Raw genomic sequence first — 15,429 nt, forward strand, 5'->3', positions numbered from 1 at the left:
AAGGTCTATGTGTTTCTATCTCACATTCCCTATAAATGTATTGGCTTTTTGGTTTGAGTTTTTGTGTGTGTAGTTTAGTGTGATTGTTGGATAGTGACTATTGAAGTTGAAAAGTTAGCTTTTAAGGCTATGTGCTTTGATATTCCACGAGGAGTTTTTTTTTTTTTTTTTTTTTTGGATTGAACGTTTGGAGCACGGCTTTGTACCTTGTGGCAGCTTCAAATGAAAATTGGATTGCTCTAATCATTGTGAAAAATATGTTCGGTAGGAAAATGAAAGTATGAAGTGTTGTTGCTTTCTAAACCCACTACAAGAAAAATCATTATTCATAGCACACGATAAACGCCATCATATGTGTTTAATAGCGTTTTCATAAACGTTATGTTCTCGACAGCTATCTTAGGTACCACCTATATTATAGCGTTTTTATTGTATGTTATTATTGGGTCTATCTACCATAGCAGTTTTGTTATACGGCACTATAATATATGTAACCCTATCATAGCGTTATTCACATGCCATAATTTGTTTTATCAATTATGCTCTCATTGCTAGAATTTGCATTATTATGACTCTTATTTTATGCAATTGTATAAAAGTTCACTTGAGCGGTTGAATCTAAAAGTTCTAAAATTATGCTCTCATTGCTATAATTTGCAAAATATCCAATTTATATATAATAAACATCCACAAGATACATATCATTTCACAAAACAAACATTATTCACCCATAACACAACTACATAAGTCTCGAAAAAATACTTAAAAACTATCATCCTTGGCATGATTCAAACTTTCTCAGAGAGCTTGGAACCCACTACTCCAAAAGCTGGAAGCTTCTTTTTTTGAGGAAATGGTTCTGAGTATCACAAACCGATCCATGTTGGAAACTCCAGATAGTCACGGTGGAGTCTGTGGCGGAGTCGAGAAGACCTAGATTTCAGTTTGGGGATTTTTTTTTTTTTTTTTTTTTTTTTTTTTTTTGTTGGTTCATCGTATAGAGAAGGGAAAGTATAGGGGCACTTAAAACTTTTAGATTCAACCGCTCAAGTGAACTTTTTTTTTTAAGTATTGACAGAATAAGTGGTTTTTAGATTTACTTTCTAATGAATTTTTATCATAGCTTTTTCCAGCGCTATTATATACTAACCAAAATCAAAAATCTATCATTTATAGCAGTTACGAAAATAGTGCTATCCTCTTTTACTTGTAGTGACCCTTGATGGTGTTGATGACTTTTTGCCTTTCTCTACACTTAAGTACACTGTGCGAAACGTGCGATGATGTGTGTTCTTGACGTTCTCTTTAAGATTCCCTAATAGATGATTGCTGAATATATACAATGCTGATTTCCTTTACTTGTTTGTATAGCATGCTGTGATACTTGGAGCTGATACACGGGAAACTGAAGGCCCTATTGTGGCTGATAAACTATGAGAAGATTCACTATATGGCACCAAACATTTACTGCTATGGTGCACGAACCGCTGAAGCAGTAAGTGGTAATTTTATTATATACCAAATTTCTCTACTGCCACCCAAGACCAAAGTTGGATTTCTCTGAACTTCTGTTAGCTCGATCAAATTTATATTTTGTAGATTTCTTCTTGCCCTATGTTTGACGTTGACTCAAATCTTGCAGGGAGACGAAGGAATCAAGTTGGTTTACATTTTTCTGAGAGACTGAGTGAAATCATTGTCCTACCTTAACCTCACATTTACATTTTCGACTTTGTTTAATTTTAAGTTTTAACGATGTAGTGGCTTCCAGATTTGGCTTCAAACTTGTGATTAATGATTATGGATGATTCCGTTTTGAAATTTTGCTTTCAAAAGAGCTCTTTCTTTTTTATCCGCAACAACTTCTTAACATTCTCTTACGTAGAAGAGACCAAATTGAGTTATTATGAGACACAATCAAGAGGATTGGGTAACTGTTATTTTACAGTTTCCAGAACTTGATTAAGCATCCAAAAGTCGGGGGTTCTTGGTTTGGTTACTTATCGAGCTTCTCTTTCCACTTGCTCAATCAAATTTATTATCAACATCAACACATTAAAGCCATGAATTACGACATGCGCAAGACATAAGATTTATAAACAGAGCAAACAATAATCTTTTCAAAGCCATGAAATACACATCAACAACACTAATTCAAAATAACCAATAGATTATATTATTATTATTATATGTTCCACACCATAACCATTATATCATTAACCAAACCACACCTCACAGCATATCAGTTGTGATGTTATATAGCGGACAAGATTAAAATAAACCAAAAAAAAAAACAAATATCATTATGTCCGCATATCAGGATTTTCATCAAATTAACCAAAAAAAAAAAAAAAAAAAAAAACAAGATAAATTATGTCTGCTTGAAATTACTTGGTAGGAACCATCGAGCCCTGGCGAGTTGTTGCTCGGAGGAACAAACAAACTTGTGGAGTGGATCCTCCATCTCCTGTGTCTCGAGATTAAAGACACAAATCTGAGTAGTCTTTTTTTCATACCAAATATCATTGAAGTAGATGGAGTTTCTCTTAAAACCCACAATGTCATCATTAGCCAGAACAGTGATGCCTAGATCAAGAAGCATTGCCTCGTCGCCCAAAGAATCAACTTTTTCATCATGCTTGTTATAGAAATCTGATGAGCAAACCTTGTAGACGCGGAAGGACCAGAGTTTTACACGTTGTTCGCACTTGAACAATTGTTCAACCTTGAGGACATCTCCGCTTACTGTGACTACAAGTTTTGTACGCCTTATTCGCCATGAATCGCTTGTTGTTGTTACTGGATGAAGTAGAGAAGGGTCGACAGCAACACCACAGTGAAAAGTCTCATGCGGAATCTCTCTGGAGAAATCGAATATTTTGATACAACCACCAGTTCTACGATTTAGGAGGAGGTAGTAAAGCTTGTCATCTTTGTAAACCATCTGAGAAACATCAGCAAAATAACCTTGGGGAATTTGAATCTGACTCCAGAAGGTATCTCCTTTCTTGGAATAAACCAAACACCATTTGCCAAGTCCCCATAGAACTACATACTCTTTGGTTTGCTCGTCAATCCAAAACGCAGGGGAATGCAGAACCATATTAATACCTTTGAACTTCCTTGGGCGGTGGTGAGGTTCATCGTTTTCGTTTGAAATACAAAACTGACCTCTCGAGGTGGTTCGCTCCACCTTTGTCGTACCAACTTGTGAATCCACCGGAGGTAAATAGATCCACTCGTGGGTAAACAGATTCAAAATGTAGAGATCAGACCAATGATCTGCCATAAGGAGCCAGTTTCCACATGTCGCTAAACAACAACTATTTGCGAATTCGAACACATCAGCTCGCATTCTGTAAAGCTTGCCATTCTCCTCGGGATTGAACAGCGTGCACCAATGGTTTTCGATCTTGTCGTCTTCGTCTGGCAAGATTATCAGCCATGGGTTCTGCTTTTTGGCCAAGCATCGTCTCGCAACGGAGTACCAAGACCGACATACGGATTCAACTCGTCGAGAATCAGCAAAGCCAAGGCGTTCGAACACTGAATTCAACAGATCTGAAGGAAGCTCCGACCATGGTTTCGATGAATCTCGTCGTCTCCGTAACTTGTTTGAAGATTTAGGGTTATGCTGCTGCTGCTGCTTCATCTCCATGCCAAATTGACAAGAAAATTACTTAGGTTGTTATTGGATCGTGATTTATAAAGAATTTTAATAAATTTAATAAAATGGGAATAAGTGAAAGATTTAGAAGAATTATTGGAGAGTTTTATGTAATTTTGTAAAATTTCCCAAACAATCTAAATATTTTAATTATACTTTCTTGATTTTATTTTATAAGAACAAATATATAAAATAACATAGCGTAAACCCCATTGGTCCAGTGGTTGGCAAATGGTTTATTAATGCTTCTACAATGAATCCAAGAGCATGTACAGTGAGAACAATTATTTGAGAATTTTCTGTATTTTTGTAAAATTTCTCAAACAATCTAAATATTTTAATTATATTTTCTTGACTTTATTTTGTATGAAAAAATATATAAAATCATAAACCAATAACGTACTGGAAGCCCCAAAAACATGTTCAAGTATGACATGAAAAACAAGTTCATTCACGTCAACAAACTTCCTAGACAACTAGTCTTTTAGGCTAGGAACGTAAGTCTCTGACACTAGTTGGTTAGACATTTCATCGAACACCTTTTAGGTGCGGAAATGTCTAAAACCTAGTTCCAATTGATCAAAGAGAAACAAGTATTTCTAACTCTAGTCCAGAAGGGAATCATACAAATCAAAGCTTATACACTCTACATCCTAAGACCCTCCACCTAATCTATCCCATCCCCAAGAACCCTAACACTACTCATATCCGAAAATCATCATCAAGGATGCAAACCCAAAAAACATTGAAACAAGCATTCTTAGATAGATTAAAAAGTGAAGAACAACTTTGTAGAAGAAATCAAATGAAAATACTGAATAAACCCAAAGGTGTCATATTACAAGTCTCAGAACGTTTTTGGTGGCTAAGTGAACCTTAAGTAAAAGAAACAATACGAGATAAAAGATGTCCTCAGCCAAGACTTAATAAAATGTATTTATGGTAAAAACATGTAAAATCCCTAAAACTTAATACGACTAGGGAATTGACTTAGATAATACCATTGATATAATATTTTAGAGGCGAAACATATTCTTACACAAAATAGAATTTTTTAAAAGAAAAATAAAAAATCTTGCATAGATTAAGAAAGAGCTGGTTATACATATATTTAATTGATACATAATCATTTGATTTAAACATATTTTCACGGGTTATATATATATTTTGTACACAAATAAATTTTAGATCCTAACAACTAAATTTACACATAATTCTAATTTTATTTATCATGTACTATGTGCGGGTTGTTACCTACTTGGTCTTTATATATTGATTTTGAAGCCCACGTTCGTTAATCGTTATCATGGTTGATAAAAAATATAAGTCCACACATAGTTTGTTATGTCCAATTAATACAAGTCTATGTAAAAAAAAAAAAAAAAAAAAAACATTCCTTCCACTCACGTTCATTATCGGGAGGTTAAACAAAACTCGAAAAACTCAGTTTGTTTGTGATCAGCCTCACTGTCTTCAGATTTTAATTATAGGTTATGATGAACTTCATTATGCTGCGGAAACCGACAATGGGCATATTTGGCGATCTAGCCGAAAGGAAAGTTGACTTCTTTATCCCCGTGTTGATGTGTTGTGACATGTAATGCAGTTGTAACATGGGAGAAATTTGTCATGTTCAATTAATGTTAAACTTGGGGAACCATGGGCTGAGCGAGCTTCTTCTTAGATTGACTAGCTATCCATTTGTGTCTTTAGATTGACTCGCTATCCATTTGTGATTTGTGTCTTTAGATGATTGCCTCCATTTCGTCTTTAGATTTGGCTTGAACTTGTGATTAATGGGTTATGGATGGTTCGGTTTTGCAATTTAGCAGTCATGAGATTCTGACATAATTTTCAAAAGAGCTCTTCTTTTTACAAACAAAAATTGTGCTCTTTCTTTTTGGTCCACATCAACTTCTTAAGAAGACTCATCCTTCTTATTCTTTTTTTTCCTAGAAGCAAAGCTACTTGGTCCAATATCTATTGACATTCTCTTTGTTCTGTAGAAGAGACCAAATTAAATTGAGTTATTTTGAGACAAAATCAAAAGGATTGTACCAAAAAAAAAAAAAAGAGAGAGAGAGAGAGAGAGGAAATGTACACAGTACATACCTTTCTGATAGCTCTTCAGATTCTTTGGCATCACAATGAGAACCTGTACTTAAATCAGATGCAAATCCAGTTAAAGTTTGGATAGGAGATAACAATGGAACCAACAAAAAAAGAAAAGAAAAGAGAACAACCTTTACAGTATCCTTCATCAATCTCTTCATCTGACTCTGAACCAGAACTTGACTTAAGCATCCAAAAGTCAGGTTCTTCGGAATCACTACTATCTTCCTTATCGCATCTTGGTTTGGTTACTTGTGTTTTCTCGGTCCTTCCACCTGATCCAGCCCCTCTTTCTACTTGCTCTATCAAATTTACCAACATCAAAACATTAAAAGCCATGAATAACATGAGCAAGATTCATTACAAAATGTCAATGAATTATCATGACCGGAAACCAATTTACTGAACCTAATTTGTTAAGAAATCTTCTCCCATTCACGTGTTTCCAGATATGTTCCTCGTTCTTGTTCACAGTATCCCCAGTAAGCTTGCACACAAGTTTCGAGCTGCGAACATAGCCAAAAAGCAAGAAGAAAAGCCTTATAACTTGTCATCATTTCCAATGCTGAGAACATAGCCAAAACCAGAATAAAGCTTTGAACTTTAACCATTTTGGATGCTGAGAAAAAAGCCAAAAGGCTCAAAATCAAAAAGAAAGATTATAACTTTTAACTATTTTCAATGCAATTCAAACTGACTAAATACAACAGAAATTAACAACCAATGCTCCTCAGTGATTCTAAAGAACAAAACTATAAAAACAGAGAGAAACATCATAAACAACTAAACAGATTCACCTTCTACTTCTTTTACATATCAAAAGTTAATAACCAATGATTTGTTTGAATCGCAATTCGTACAAATTTGTCAATTTGATAATACTGAAACCTGAAATTAGTAGAATTGGTGAATGATTTTTAATCTTTACACTCTTATGAACCCTAACCCCAACAACAACAATCTCGAAAATTTTGATTTTTTTCCCAGAAAACATAAAAAATTGAGAAACTTTTTTTTGTGACTAACCGAGAAAATGGGCATTGGGAGAACATGTTGAAAGGATACTTCCCCTGAGACAAAGCGTGATCGATGAGTCCTACACGACACCGTTTCTTTAGAGCGTAAGATTCTTCGTCTCCAGCTAAAACTTCGTGACCAGTCTCGACGCATCTGAGCCGTCCGTTCCCAAGATCAACGAACGTCGGTGAACCAAACAGATTCTTCCCTTCTTGAAGGTTTTTGTAGGTTTAGCCACTCTTAGCTTAAACTCTCATACTTCCTTATCTTGTTAATACCACAATCTTACATATTTATACTAGATGTTATCTTAACCTAATTGTTATCTCTTACCACAAAATAACCCATTAACATATATGGGCCTTTAAATAAAACAGCATGGCCCATAGGCCTTTTTCCTTTTTCTTCTTTTCCTTCTTCCTCTACGACACAACATACTTCTTCTCTTCTCTTCTCTCACGATCCTCTCATCGTCTTCACCACACCACTTCTCTTCATCACCTTCTTCCTCTGATATCATTAGTACCATGTTAGGCAAAGGATCAATTTCCAATACTTCTTCCGTCTTCTTCTGCATCATCGTCTCCGATTCACCTTCAAGCTTAAGCAAGCATAGACTTCTCTCTCTTTAGTTCGTGGACATAAAACCATAACCGAACCCAATTGTATTAAACCAAAACCAAATTTGTTGGTTTTGGTTTTGGCGGAAACGATAACTATACCAAATAAATTAACCGAACCAAACCAAAAAAAAATAATTTTACTTTGTTCGTTTAAATATTACAAAATAAATCTTAAGAAAATAAAATTTTTATACTGAGAATGGAAAATCTTTAAATTTCTTGTTTGTTTTGTATAAAATAATAGTATACAATAATTTGTAGAGAGAATCAATAAAACCAAAACCGAATTTAGTATAACCGGTATAGTATGAATAAACCGAAATTTAATTTTTATACCCTCGTACTCGAACATGTTGATTGACTAATCATGAGATCTTTGGACATTGTTATTAACTAATAAGAGTAATCATTTGATCACAAAGCCACAAACCTCAGAAATAATGACAATTTGATCACCGGCTTTTTTGGGCTTATTGTTGTTGTTGTTGTTATATGCTAGTTTTTGCATAGCGTTGGAACTTTTGATGTGTTGTTTACTGAGAGGCACAAAGACAAAACCAGCGAATATGTAATAACTTGAGTTGTTATCAACTAGCCGTTGCACCTTCATAGAGTAGATTGACCACAAATCATCCGTTAATTTAGACTAAAATGTGATCAAATGATTCAGTGATTCACAAATAAATGAATAATAGTATATGACTTACTGGCTTTAGAGTGATACTGAAATCATGCATTTTTCCCTCTCTTAAGACTTTAAGTAAGATTTTTTCACCTGATTGCTTCATAGAAACCAAATCATCCAATTTCATATCATAAGAACGGAGTTTTCTACATTCTCGGAAGCGAATGATACAAAGGCTTCTCTTTTGTTCTCTCATTCAACATCTCCTTAATTTGACACAAAGGTTACAGCTTTAACTTATATTGCACACACAAACATGAACGTTATCTTAATCTACCCCTCTGAAACTACATGAAAGAGACCGCGGTTTTTTCTGATTGGTCTTGCCATGGAGACTGATAACTGAATTCTTCGTGAATTTCTCGCTTTTCGGTTTATTTACAAGAGACTGATGTGATCAATGGATACCGCGAGTTGTTTTCTTTCACTGACGATGACCTTCTGGTAAAGCTACCACTTTGTGGAAAGGTACTGTTCTTTGAGGCAATGCTCCATCTTCCTCATCATCGTCGAATTCCAGCAAGTACCTAATCAGACGAACAGTTCTTGTTATACGATAGATAGATAAACATGAGTCCAGTTCAAGGGGACTACAAATTCAAGACAAAGCAAACTGAAAAAGGTTGAAGAACTTACTCGTCAGACTTCCTCTGATATTGCAGGAATTGACATCCATGTAAAATAGCTCGAGGTTAGTGTTTTTGTTCAGACAGAAAGACAAGTTATAAAGATAGATGCGTATGGTTGTGACAAAATACTAACCTTTCGTGGGGTACTTACTACAGTTGCTTTGTAGAGTGCAGTTGTCCCGGGATATACAGCTAAGACGTGTTTACCAGGTTGAAACTCTTGGGTGGTTAAAGGATCATTTCTTTTGGGAAATGGTAAAATGCATGACATTGGTAACTTATAGGTCCTAAAGATTCCAAGAGAATAAATCTCAGTATACTTCCCAAACGCCAAATCACAACTCAAAGTTTTCATATGAGTTTTTACCTCTGACCGCTTCCTTCTTCATCATCTCCTGGTTCTTCATCAAGTACTTCAACTCTGTGATTAAAGTTTGAAACATTTACAGACTCATTAATGAAACAGGACATAACTTATTAAACTTCAGATATGACCAGAAGAATGCATTTGTATGAGATTCAAAAATTAGGCATAATATTAGGCCATCGACAACTAACTTATGCAGAAGAAAGGTTAAAGCTTACTCTTTTGTTTCTCTGTCGAAGTGGATTACTTTAACCACAAACCATTCATCCTTATCAGCACTCTCTGCTGTAACTCTTGCAGCTACCTGCATAAATCAGACAGACATTGTGAGCATTGAACTGATCCAAATAAAAACAGATATGAGCATGGTACTGAAAAATGTAAATGTAGATGTAAAATAGTATTTACCTGTTCACCCTTTAGACTTGCATATGCTTCAATTTGATTCCTCATGGAAGGAGAAAGTCTTATGACATCAGAATCACCTTTCATCCTCTTCCTCTTCTGGTCATTGCCTTCTGCCACTTATGTGATATCATTACAAAGCATCGGTAAAAAATTCTTAATTCCTTTGTATCACACAAGCCTTGCCAGAGAATAATTAACATTACAGTTCAATTAAAGTAACTTGTTGTGTGTACCTCCTAATTTTCTCCTTTGCTGCCCGGTTGGTCCATACGGAAGCATCAAATCCAACTGAGTAAGCAAAATGTTCGACACGCTGCGTGTTTATACACAAAGCCAAAAGGGTCTTATTGTGTTAGATACAAATTTGGTCATTTAGAGATAGCATTAGTCCAAGAATCAATTCAAAGTCTTTAACTTCACAACTATGACTTACGTTACTTCATTTTCGGAGAGCTCTTTCGCTTGAATGTACAAATTTTTAAGCTTTGACAATGAGATATCACCAGGCTTTTCAACTATCTCAGGAGCTGCACACAAAACAAAGCTTTCACGATTTTGATTTCGTAGATCGCAGCAATCTAAATTAGAATTTAATCTGTAGATTCAATGGCATTGTATAACCCCTAATTCAGATTTAATTTCTCTAATTACTCCATGATCCAAAATCGAAACTTTTCACTGATACTAATAACTAGTCAAATCACAAAATTTTCCCCAGAAAAACAAAATTTTTTACTAGTCTCAGATCAGATCAGACACAAATTTTGTTAGAACAAAGAAAATAAATTACCAAAATTGTTCGAGGAGTATTAGTAGGAGTAAATGGGAAAAACACTTACAAGCTTGAAGCTTCTTATGCATCTTATTGATCTCAACCAACACTTCTTCTTGTTCTTTCCTTAACCGATCAAGCTCCTTCGTGTTTTCCAGAATTCCGACAATGTCCGGTGACGACATTTCCAAAAAAAAAAAAAGCAAAGTATGTAAGAAGGAGAGAACAGAGACCTAGTAGTAAATCTAAATTAGATGTCCGAACGTATTACAAAGTTTCAATCTCTGGAATCTGAGAGAATCCAACAAAAACAAAATTTCAGTTCTCAGATTTTTCCTTAAAATAAAAAGATTTTTAAGTTTTTTTTTTTTTCGAAAATGTAAATGTCATAGGTCATGAAAATACGACGTCGCTTTGAGACAAAGAAGGAACATCTCTTCCTAAATAATCTAATTTTAAATACTTTCACACATATTAAAAACTACTTATAAATGGGGAATGCATTATTCTTGTGTGATTTACAAGCCTAAAACTATAGTATTCAATTCTTTATTTTATTTTTAAGTTTACAATTCATCAATAATAATTAATAAATATTATATAGAAAATACTAAAAATCTAACTTTTGAAAAAAAAAAATCTCCTTGATATTGGATTAATAAGAATCATATGAAGTATTAAGAACATCTTTATTGCTACAAAGTATAAAATCTTTCAGCTTCTCAATATATACTATTTTAATAATTTTCTTATTTATTAAATTATAAAAATGAATTTAACCAATTATAATATGCCATATGTCAAAAAACTTAAAATTATATTAAAACTATAATAAAAATATTTAACCAATGATAGTGTATCATATGTAAGAACAAAGAGAACAAAGACAGAGTAATTCTAAATTAGATTGCGCGAATGAATCACCAGGTTTCAATCTATGCAGCTAGAGAGAATTCAAAAAAAACAAAATGGTTAGATTTTTTAGATTTTTTTTTTGAGTGAAATTGGAACCGTTGATGTATATATTTAATCCAACTAATCCATCTCTTCCTAATTCATCCAATTTTACATATTTTTACACATATTAAAAACTGTTTATAAATGGGGAATGCATTACTCTTGTGTAATTTACAAGCCTAGACCTATATAGTATTCAATTCTTTATTTTTTTAAAAAAGTTTACAATTCGTCAATTATAATTAACAAATATTGTACAAAAAAATTAAAAAATCTATCTTTAAAAAAAAATTCTTTGATATTGGATTAATAAAAAACAAATGAAAATTAAGAACATTTTTATCGCTGTAAACTCTTTCAGTTTCTCAGCATATTATTTAAATAATTTTTAATATAATTTTTTTATTTAATATAATAAAAATGGGTTTACTAATTATAGTTTGTCATATGTCCAAAAAAACGTAAAATGATAGTATTAAAATTTCTAATAAAAAAGAATTTAATCAATTATAGTATGTCATATGTCAAGACACGTAAAATTATATTAAAATAATAATAAAAAACTTAACCAATTATAGTATGTCATATATAAAAAAAAAATGTTTCTGATGAGTTCTCAACTGAAAACCGTTTCTCAACTTTTCTCTTACTTTAGTATATTTATTTTACTTTTTTATTAGTGAAAGTTCTTGTTAGAAACGATAAATTAAGATGCTCTAAGAAAATATTTAAGACATTATTACAACAGATGTTTTTAAAAAATGGTAGACTTTTGTGTCATTTGTTATATCATCTTGTAAAAAATGATGAATGCATTTTACTTTTTTCATTTTTTTGCTTTATTTTAACTGGAAATACAATAAATCAGAGAATTGTGTAACATAGATCTTTACATGTATAAAAATGGTTTTACATGTATGACATATGCAGGATTTTGAATGAGATCACTTTCAATATAAATGGTTTAACATGTATTTATGCTCGATTCTGAAAGTGTTCACAATAAGATCCCCTTCAAAATACATGGTTTAACATGTACCTATGCATGATATATAAGTTGCTCATGATGAGTGCACCTTGATAAAAGAAAAGTGTTTAAAACTTTATTACAATCACCTTGACAAAAGTGTTCTTGCTTCTTTTGACATGTGATTTTTTGTATTTGCACTAAATTTTGCTTCAACAAGGTCGTTGTAGTATAGTGGTAAGTATTCCCGCCTGTCACGCGGGTGACCCGGGTTCGATCCCCGGCAACGGCGTCTTTTTGTATACATTTTTTTTTTTTGGAATTTTAAGTTTAAAACACTTTCAACTCCCTTAATTTCGGTTAAATTCATTAGTTAAAAATAGAAGCTAATTAATATTGAAACTAATACATTATTAAATACATTACTTTTCAGTTTTTCACTCTATAAAGCAGCAGAAGAAAAAGCTTCCTCTAACTTGTTTCTGCTGCAAGTTTGCATCCGTAGGAATCTGATCTCCGTCTCTAACAGCCATCAATGAGCAAGTTCCAGGCGATTCTGGTGGCAATACCGCATTTTCGGACGAGAATACACGTTTAATGGACGGAGGAACAAGCTCAGGTGCTGAGAATGTGGAGAGGCAACGTAGAAGCATTTGAATAATCTCTGTGAAGTTTGGTCGATCGTTTGGATCTTCTTTCCAGCAAGATGTTACGATCATTGCTAAATCCCCTGGTAAATCGTCTGCGCTAGGCCTCAAGTTCTAACCGGCAATATGAAAGCATACAACAATTAGAATCAAACGGTTTGAAACTTAAAGAAACAAAATGGTTTGGATTTAAGATTCAAACGGTTAGAAAACAAGAATCAAAGTGTTTCAAAACACAAGAACTAAACGGTTAGAAATCAAGAATCAAACAATAAAATATCAAGAACCAAGAATAAAAATCAAGAATCAAATGGATGAAGTCTAGAACTAAACGTTTAAATTACTATCAAGGTTAAAACTTTGATCAAGAATCAAATGGTTGAGACTTGAAAATCAAGAATCACATGGTTGAGACTTCGAAATCAAGAATGAAACCTTAAATGCAGCAGCGTAAGCAGCTTGGAGATTTGACATGCCTTCAAAAGGTAACTTGTTGTGGATAAGCTCCCACAAGACGATGGCGAAGCTGTATGCATCTACCTTATGGTTATAGTGTTTTTTCTCGCCATGCCTCAATGTGACCGTACTATAAAGCTATTTAACCGTAACTTTTGGATTCAGCAAATTGTTGGAGCCAAAAGGCAAATGCAAAACACGAAAAATGATTTCATTGAGTATAGTATTAGTACCTCGGGAGCCATCCAACGATATGTACCAGTTTCTGCGGTCATCATCTCGGTTAATGATTCTTCTCTAGCTAAACCGAAATCTGCTAGCTTAACCGTCTTATAATCTGCAGTTAAGATTAAGTTCTCTGCAATCCAACAAAAAGATAGAAATAAGACCAAGATTGTAACTTTTAGAATGTCTTGACGTGTGATCGGTTAAACTGTCACCTGGTTTGAGATCACGGTGGATGACTCCATGAGAGTGTAAGCATTCCATGGCCCGAGCAATATCAAGAGCAAACCCAACAGCTAAACGCATGTCCAAACGCCCTGGACGCAAACTCACAAGGTATTTACGCAAGGTACCACCGAGTAAAAGCTCGGTGACTATAACCATGATTGGTTCTTTGCAAGCTCCAATGAACTACACAAAGTTACCGAATCAAAACGTTTAGCCTTGTCTCTAACCAAACTCTCTAGAAATATGAACCAGAGATTGGTAAAAGATAAGAAGCTGAACCTCGACCAAGTTTTTGTGTTGAACTCTAGACAACATAGAGACCTCTCTTGCGAATCTGCTCTCTCTTTTCGCAATCTCTTCCGGAGATTCTCCTCTTTTAACAATCTTAATAGCAACTGTTTTGTTTTTATACCTAAACAATTAAACAAAGAAACCACACATCTCCTTATCAATCTCACTACTCTTCATCAACAATAACACGTCACCAAACCAAAATTCTCACTTACACCAAAAACTGATTCACACTAAATTTCCAGTGGATGCGTTAGCAAATATTGATACAAAAACTACCCTTTTGATCCCTTAACTCATTGAACAACCCATTAAACTAAAAATTATATTGCTAAAGACTACATATTTTTCAGAAAAAACTTTCAATCTTTTCTTCACAATATGCAAAGTCTCAAGTTCAAGAACCAAGCAAGAACGATCCCCGAGAAAAAGGGAATCAATAATGGATTTAAGAATCATAAAGTAAAACTGAAGCAAAAATTAGAATTTTTATGATATTAATCTGATAAATGGAGCAAAATTGAATTAAGTAAACTTACTTTCCTTCATAAATTTTGGCATGAGCACCTTCACCAATCTTGGGACCAACAAAGAGATGTTGAGGATCAACGACCCATTTAGGATCTAATTCAAACACTTCATTAGAGTAACACTCAGTTACAGATCCCATTACCAAAAGGTTTAGATTTTGTTTGATTATAGAGACTTGTCAAATCAAAACCCTTTTGATGATCAATTAATCATTCTTGGTACCATCAAGAAAATATGCTTTTTGGGGATATAAAAGCGAAATCAAGAGACTTCCATAAATATAATAAAACAATAAACTCAGAAGAGACAACAATATCAACTTGTGAATAACAAAAAATACAAAAATAAGATATTCTGAAACTGAGTTGTGTGACACAAAAAAAAAAACAGTGAAGATAATTAAACCCAGATGGAGAAATGGTCAAAAATGTGATGATAAAGATGGTCGTACTGCTGGTAAAGATTTGAATTTAATGTATTTGTAAACTTTTTTGTTTTTTGGATTTTGAATTAGTAATAAGACAAAAAGTTCTGAATTATCAGAAAAGATGTTTGCTATATCCGCCGCGTAAGTAAAGTGACAAGAAAATTTCGTATCTCTCTCTCTGTTTTGTTCTGTCCTTTTTTGGTCGGCCAAAGTTACAGAAGCGTAAAATTGACTAAATAATACACAAACCGAATAAAATCAAATGAATAGAACCGGACATAACCGGAAAAAGTCAAAGTTATGAACAAAATATATTAAGGAAGTTTCCTAGAATGTAAAGATAGAACGGTGAAACAAATATATATTTAAAAATTAAAATAAATAAATAGTTATATAAATATTGAAAGAAAAAAACAAAGT

General features: G+C 33.5%; 3 protein-coding genes, 1 non-coding gene and 1 pseudogene across 11 annotated transcripts; 1 reads left to right on the top strand and 4 right to left on the bottom strand.

Moving 5' to 3' along the window:
• Nucleotides 1-2,153: 2,153 nt before the first annotated feature.
• LOC104732763 (putative F-box protein At4g22165 pseudogene) lies at nucleotides 2,154-3,754 on the bottom strand (annotated as a pseudogene). The gene has a single exon (XR_015574183.1). The product of XR_015574183.1 is annotated as a putative F-box protein At4g22165 pseudogene (transcript).
• A 1,675-nt stretch (nucleotides 3,755-5,429) lies between these two features.
• On the bottom strand, nucleotides 5,430-7,091 carry LOC104732764 (uncharacterized). The gene is made up of 5 exons (XM_010452342.3): nucleotides 6,806-7,091; nucleotides 6,188-6,285; nucleotides 5,911-6,081; nucleotides 5,780-5,822; nucleotides 5,430-5,667 (listed from the first exon to the last, which is right to left on the bottom strand). Exons 1-5 carry the CDS (start codon nucleotides 6,829-6,831, stop codon nucleotides 5,586-5,588), a joined length of 420 nt encoding a protein of 139 aa, XP_010450644.2. The 5' UTR covers nucleotides 6,832-7,091; the 3' UTR covers nucleotides 5,430-5,585.
• Nucleotides 7,092-8,208: 1,117 nt separating this feature from the next.
• On the bottom strand, nucleotides 8,209-10,741 carry LOC104732765 (SAGA-associated factor 29 homolog B-like). 6 transcript variants are annotated; one of them, XM_010452346.3, is made up of 9 exons: nucleotides 10,348-10,696; nucleotides 9,942-10,035; nucleotides 9,742-9,821; nucleotides 9,509-9,615; nucleotides 9,319-9,404; nucleotides 9,101-9,154; nucleotides 8,867-9,020; nucleotides 8,741-8,754; nucleotides 8,209-8,631 (listed from the first exon to the last, which is right to left on the bottom strand). In XM_010452346.3, exons 1-9 carry the CDS (start codon nucleotides 10,463-10,465, stop codon nucleotides 8,529-8,531), a joined length of 810 nt encoding a protein of 269 aa, XP_010450648.1. In that variant the 5' UTR covers nucleotides 10,466-10,696; the 3' UTR covers nucleotides 8,209-8,528. The 6 variants fall into 6 exon arrangements, with proteins under 6 accessions (XP_010450648.1, XP_010450647.1, XP_010450645.1 ...); XM_010452345.3 differs by having other exon boundaries at nucleotides 9,509-9,618; XM_010452343.3 differs by having other exon boundaries at nucleotides 9,509-9,624.
• A 1,683-nt stretch (nucleotides 10,742-12,424) lies between these two features.
• On the top strand, nucleotides 12,425-12,496 carry TRNAD-GUC (transfer RNA aspartic acid (anticodon GUC)). Its single transcript has one exon. It is a non-coding gene; the product is annotated as a tRNA-Asp (tRNA).
• Nucleotides 12,497-12,558: 62 nt separating this feature from the next.
• Nucleotides 12,559-15,217, bottom strand: LOC104732766 (serine/threonine-protein kinase STY13). Of its 2 annotated transcripts, XM_010452347.3 has the most exons (6): nucleotides 14,591-15,217; nucleotides 14,040-14,172; nucleotides 13,748-13,943; nucleotides 13,541-13,665; nucleotides 13,287-13,445; nucleotides 12,559-12,965 (listed from the first exon to the last, which is right to left on the bottom strand). In XM_010452347.3, the coding sequence occupies exons 1-6, from the start codon at nucleotides 14,719-14,721 to the stop codon at nucleotides 12,642-12,644; spliced, it is 1,068 nt and encodes a 355-aa protein (XP_010450649.2). In that variant the 5' UTR covers nucleotides 14,722-15,217; the 3' UTR covers nucleotides 12,559-12,641. The 2 variants fall into 2 exon arrangements, with proteins under 2 accessions (XP_010450649.2, XP_010450650.2); XM_010452348.3 differs by lacking the exon at nucleotides 13,287-13,445.
• Between the last annotated feature and the right edge of the window lie 212 nt (nucleotides 15,218-15,429).

This window comes from Camelina sativa, chromosome 12 (genome assembly GCF_030686135.1).
Source record: "Camelina sativa cultivar CO46 ecotype springtype chromosome 12, ASM3068613v1".
Lineage (NCBI taxonomy): Eukaryota > Viridiplantae > Streptophyta > Magnoliopsida > Brassicales > Brassicaceae > Camelina > Camelina sativa.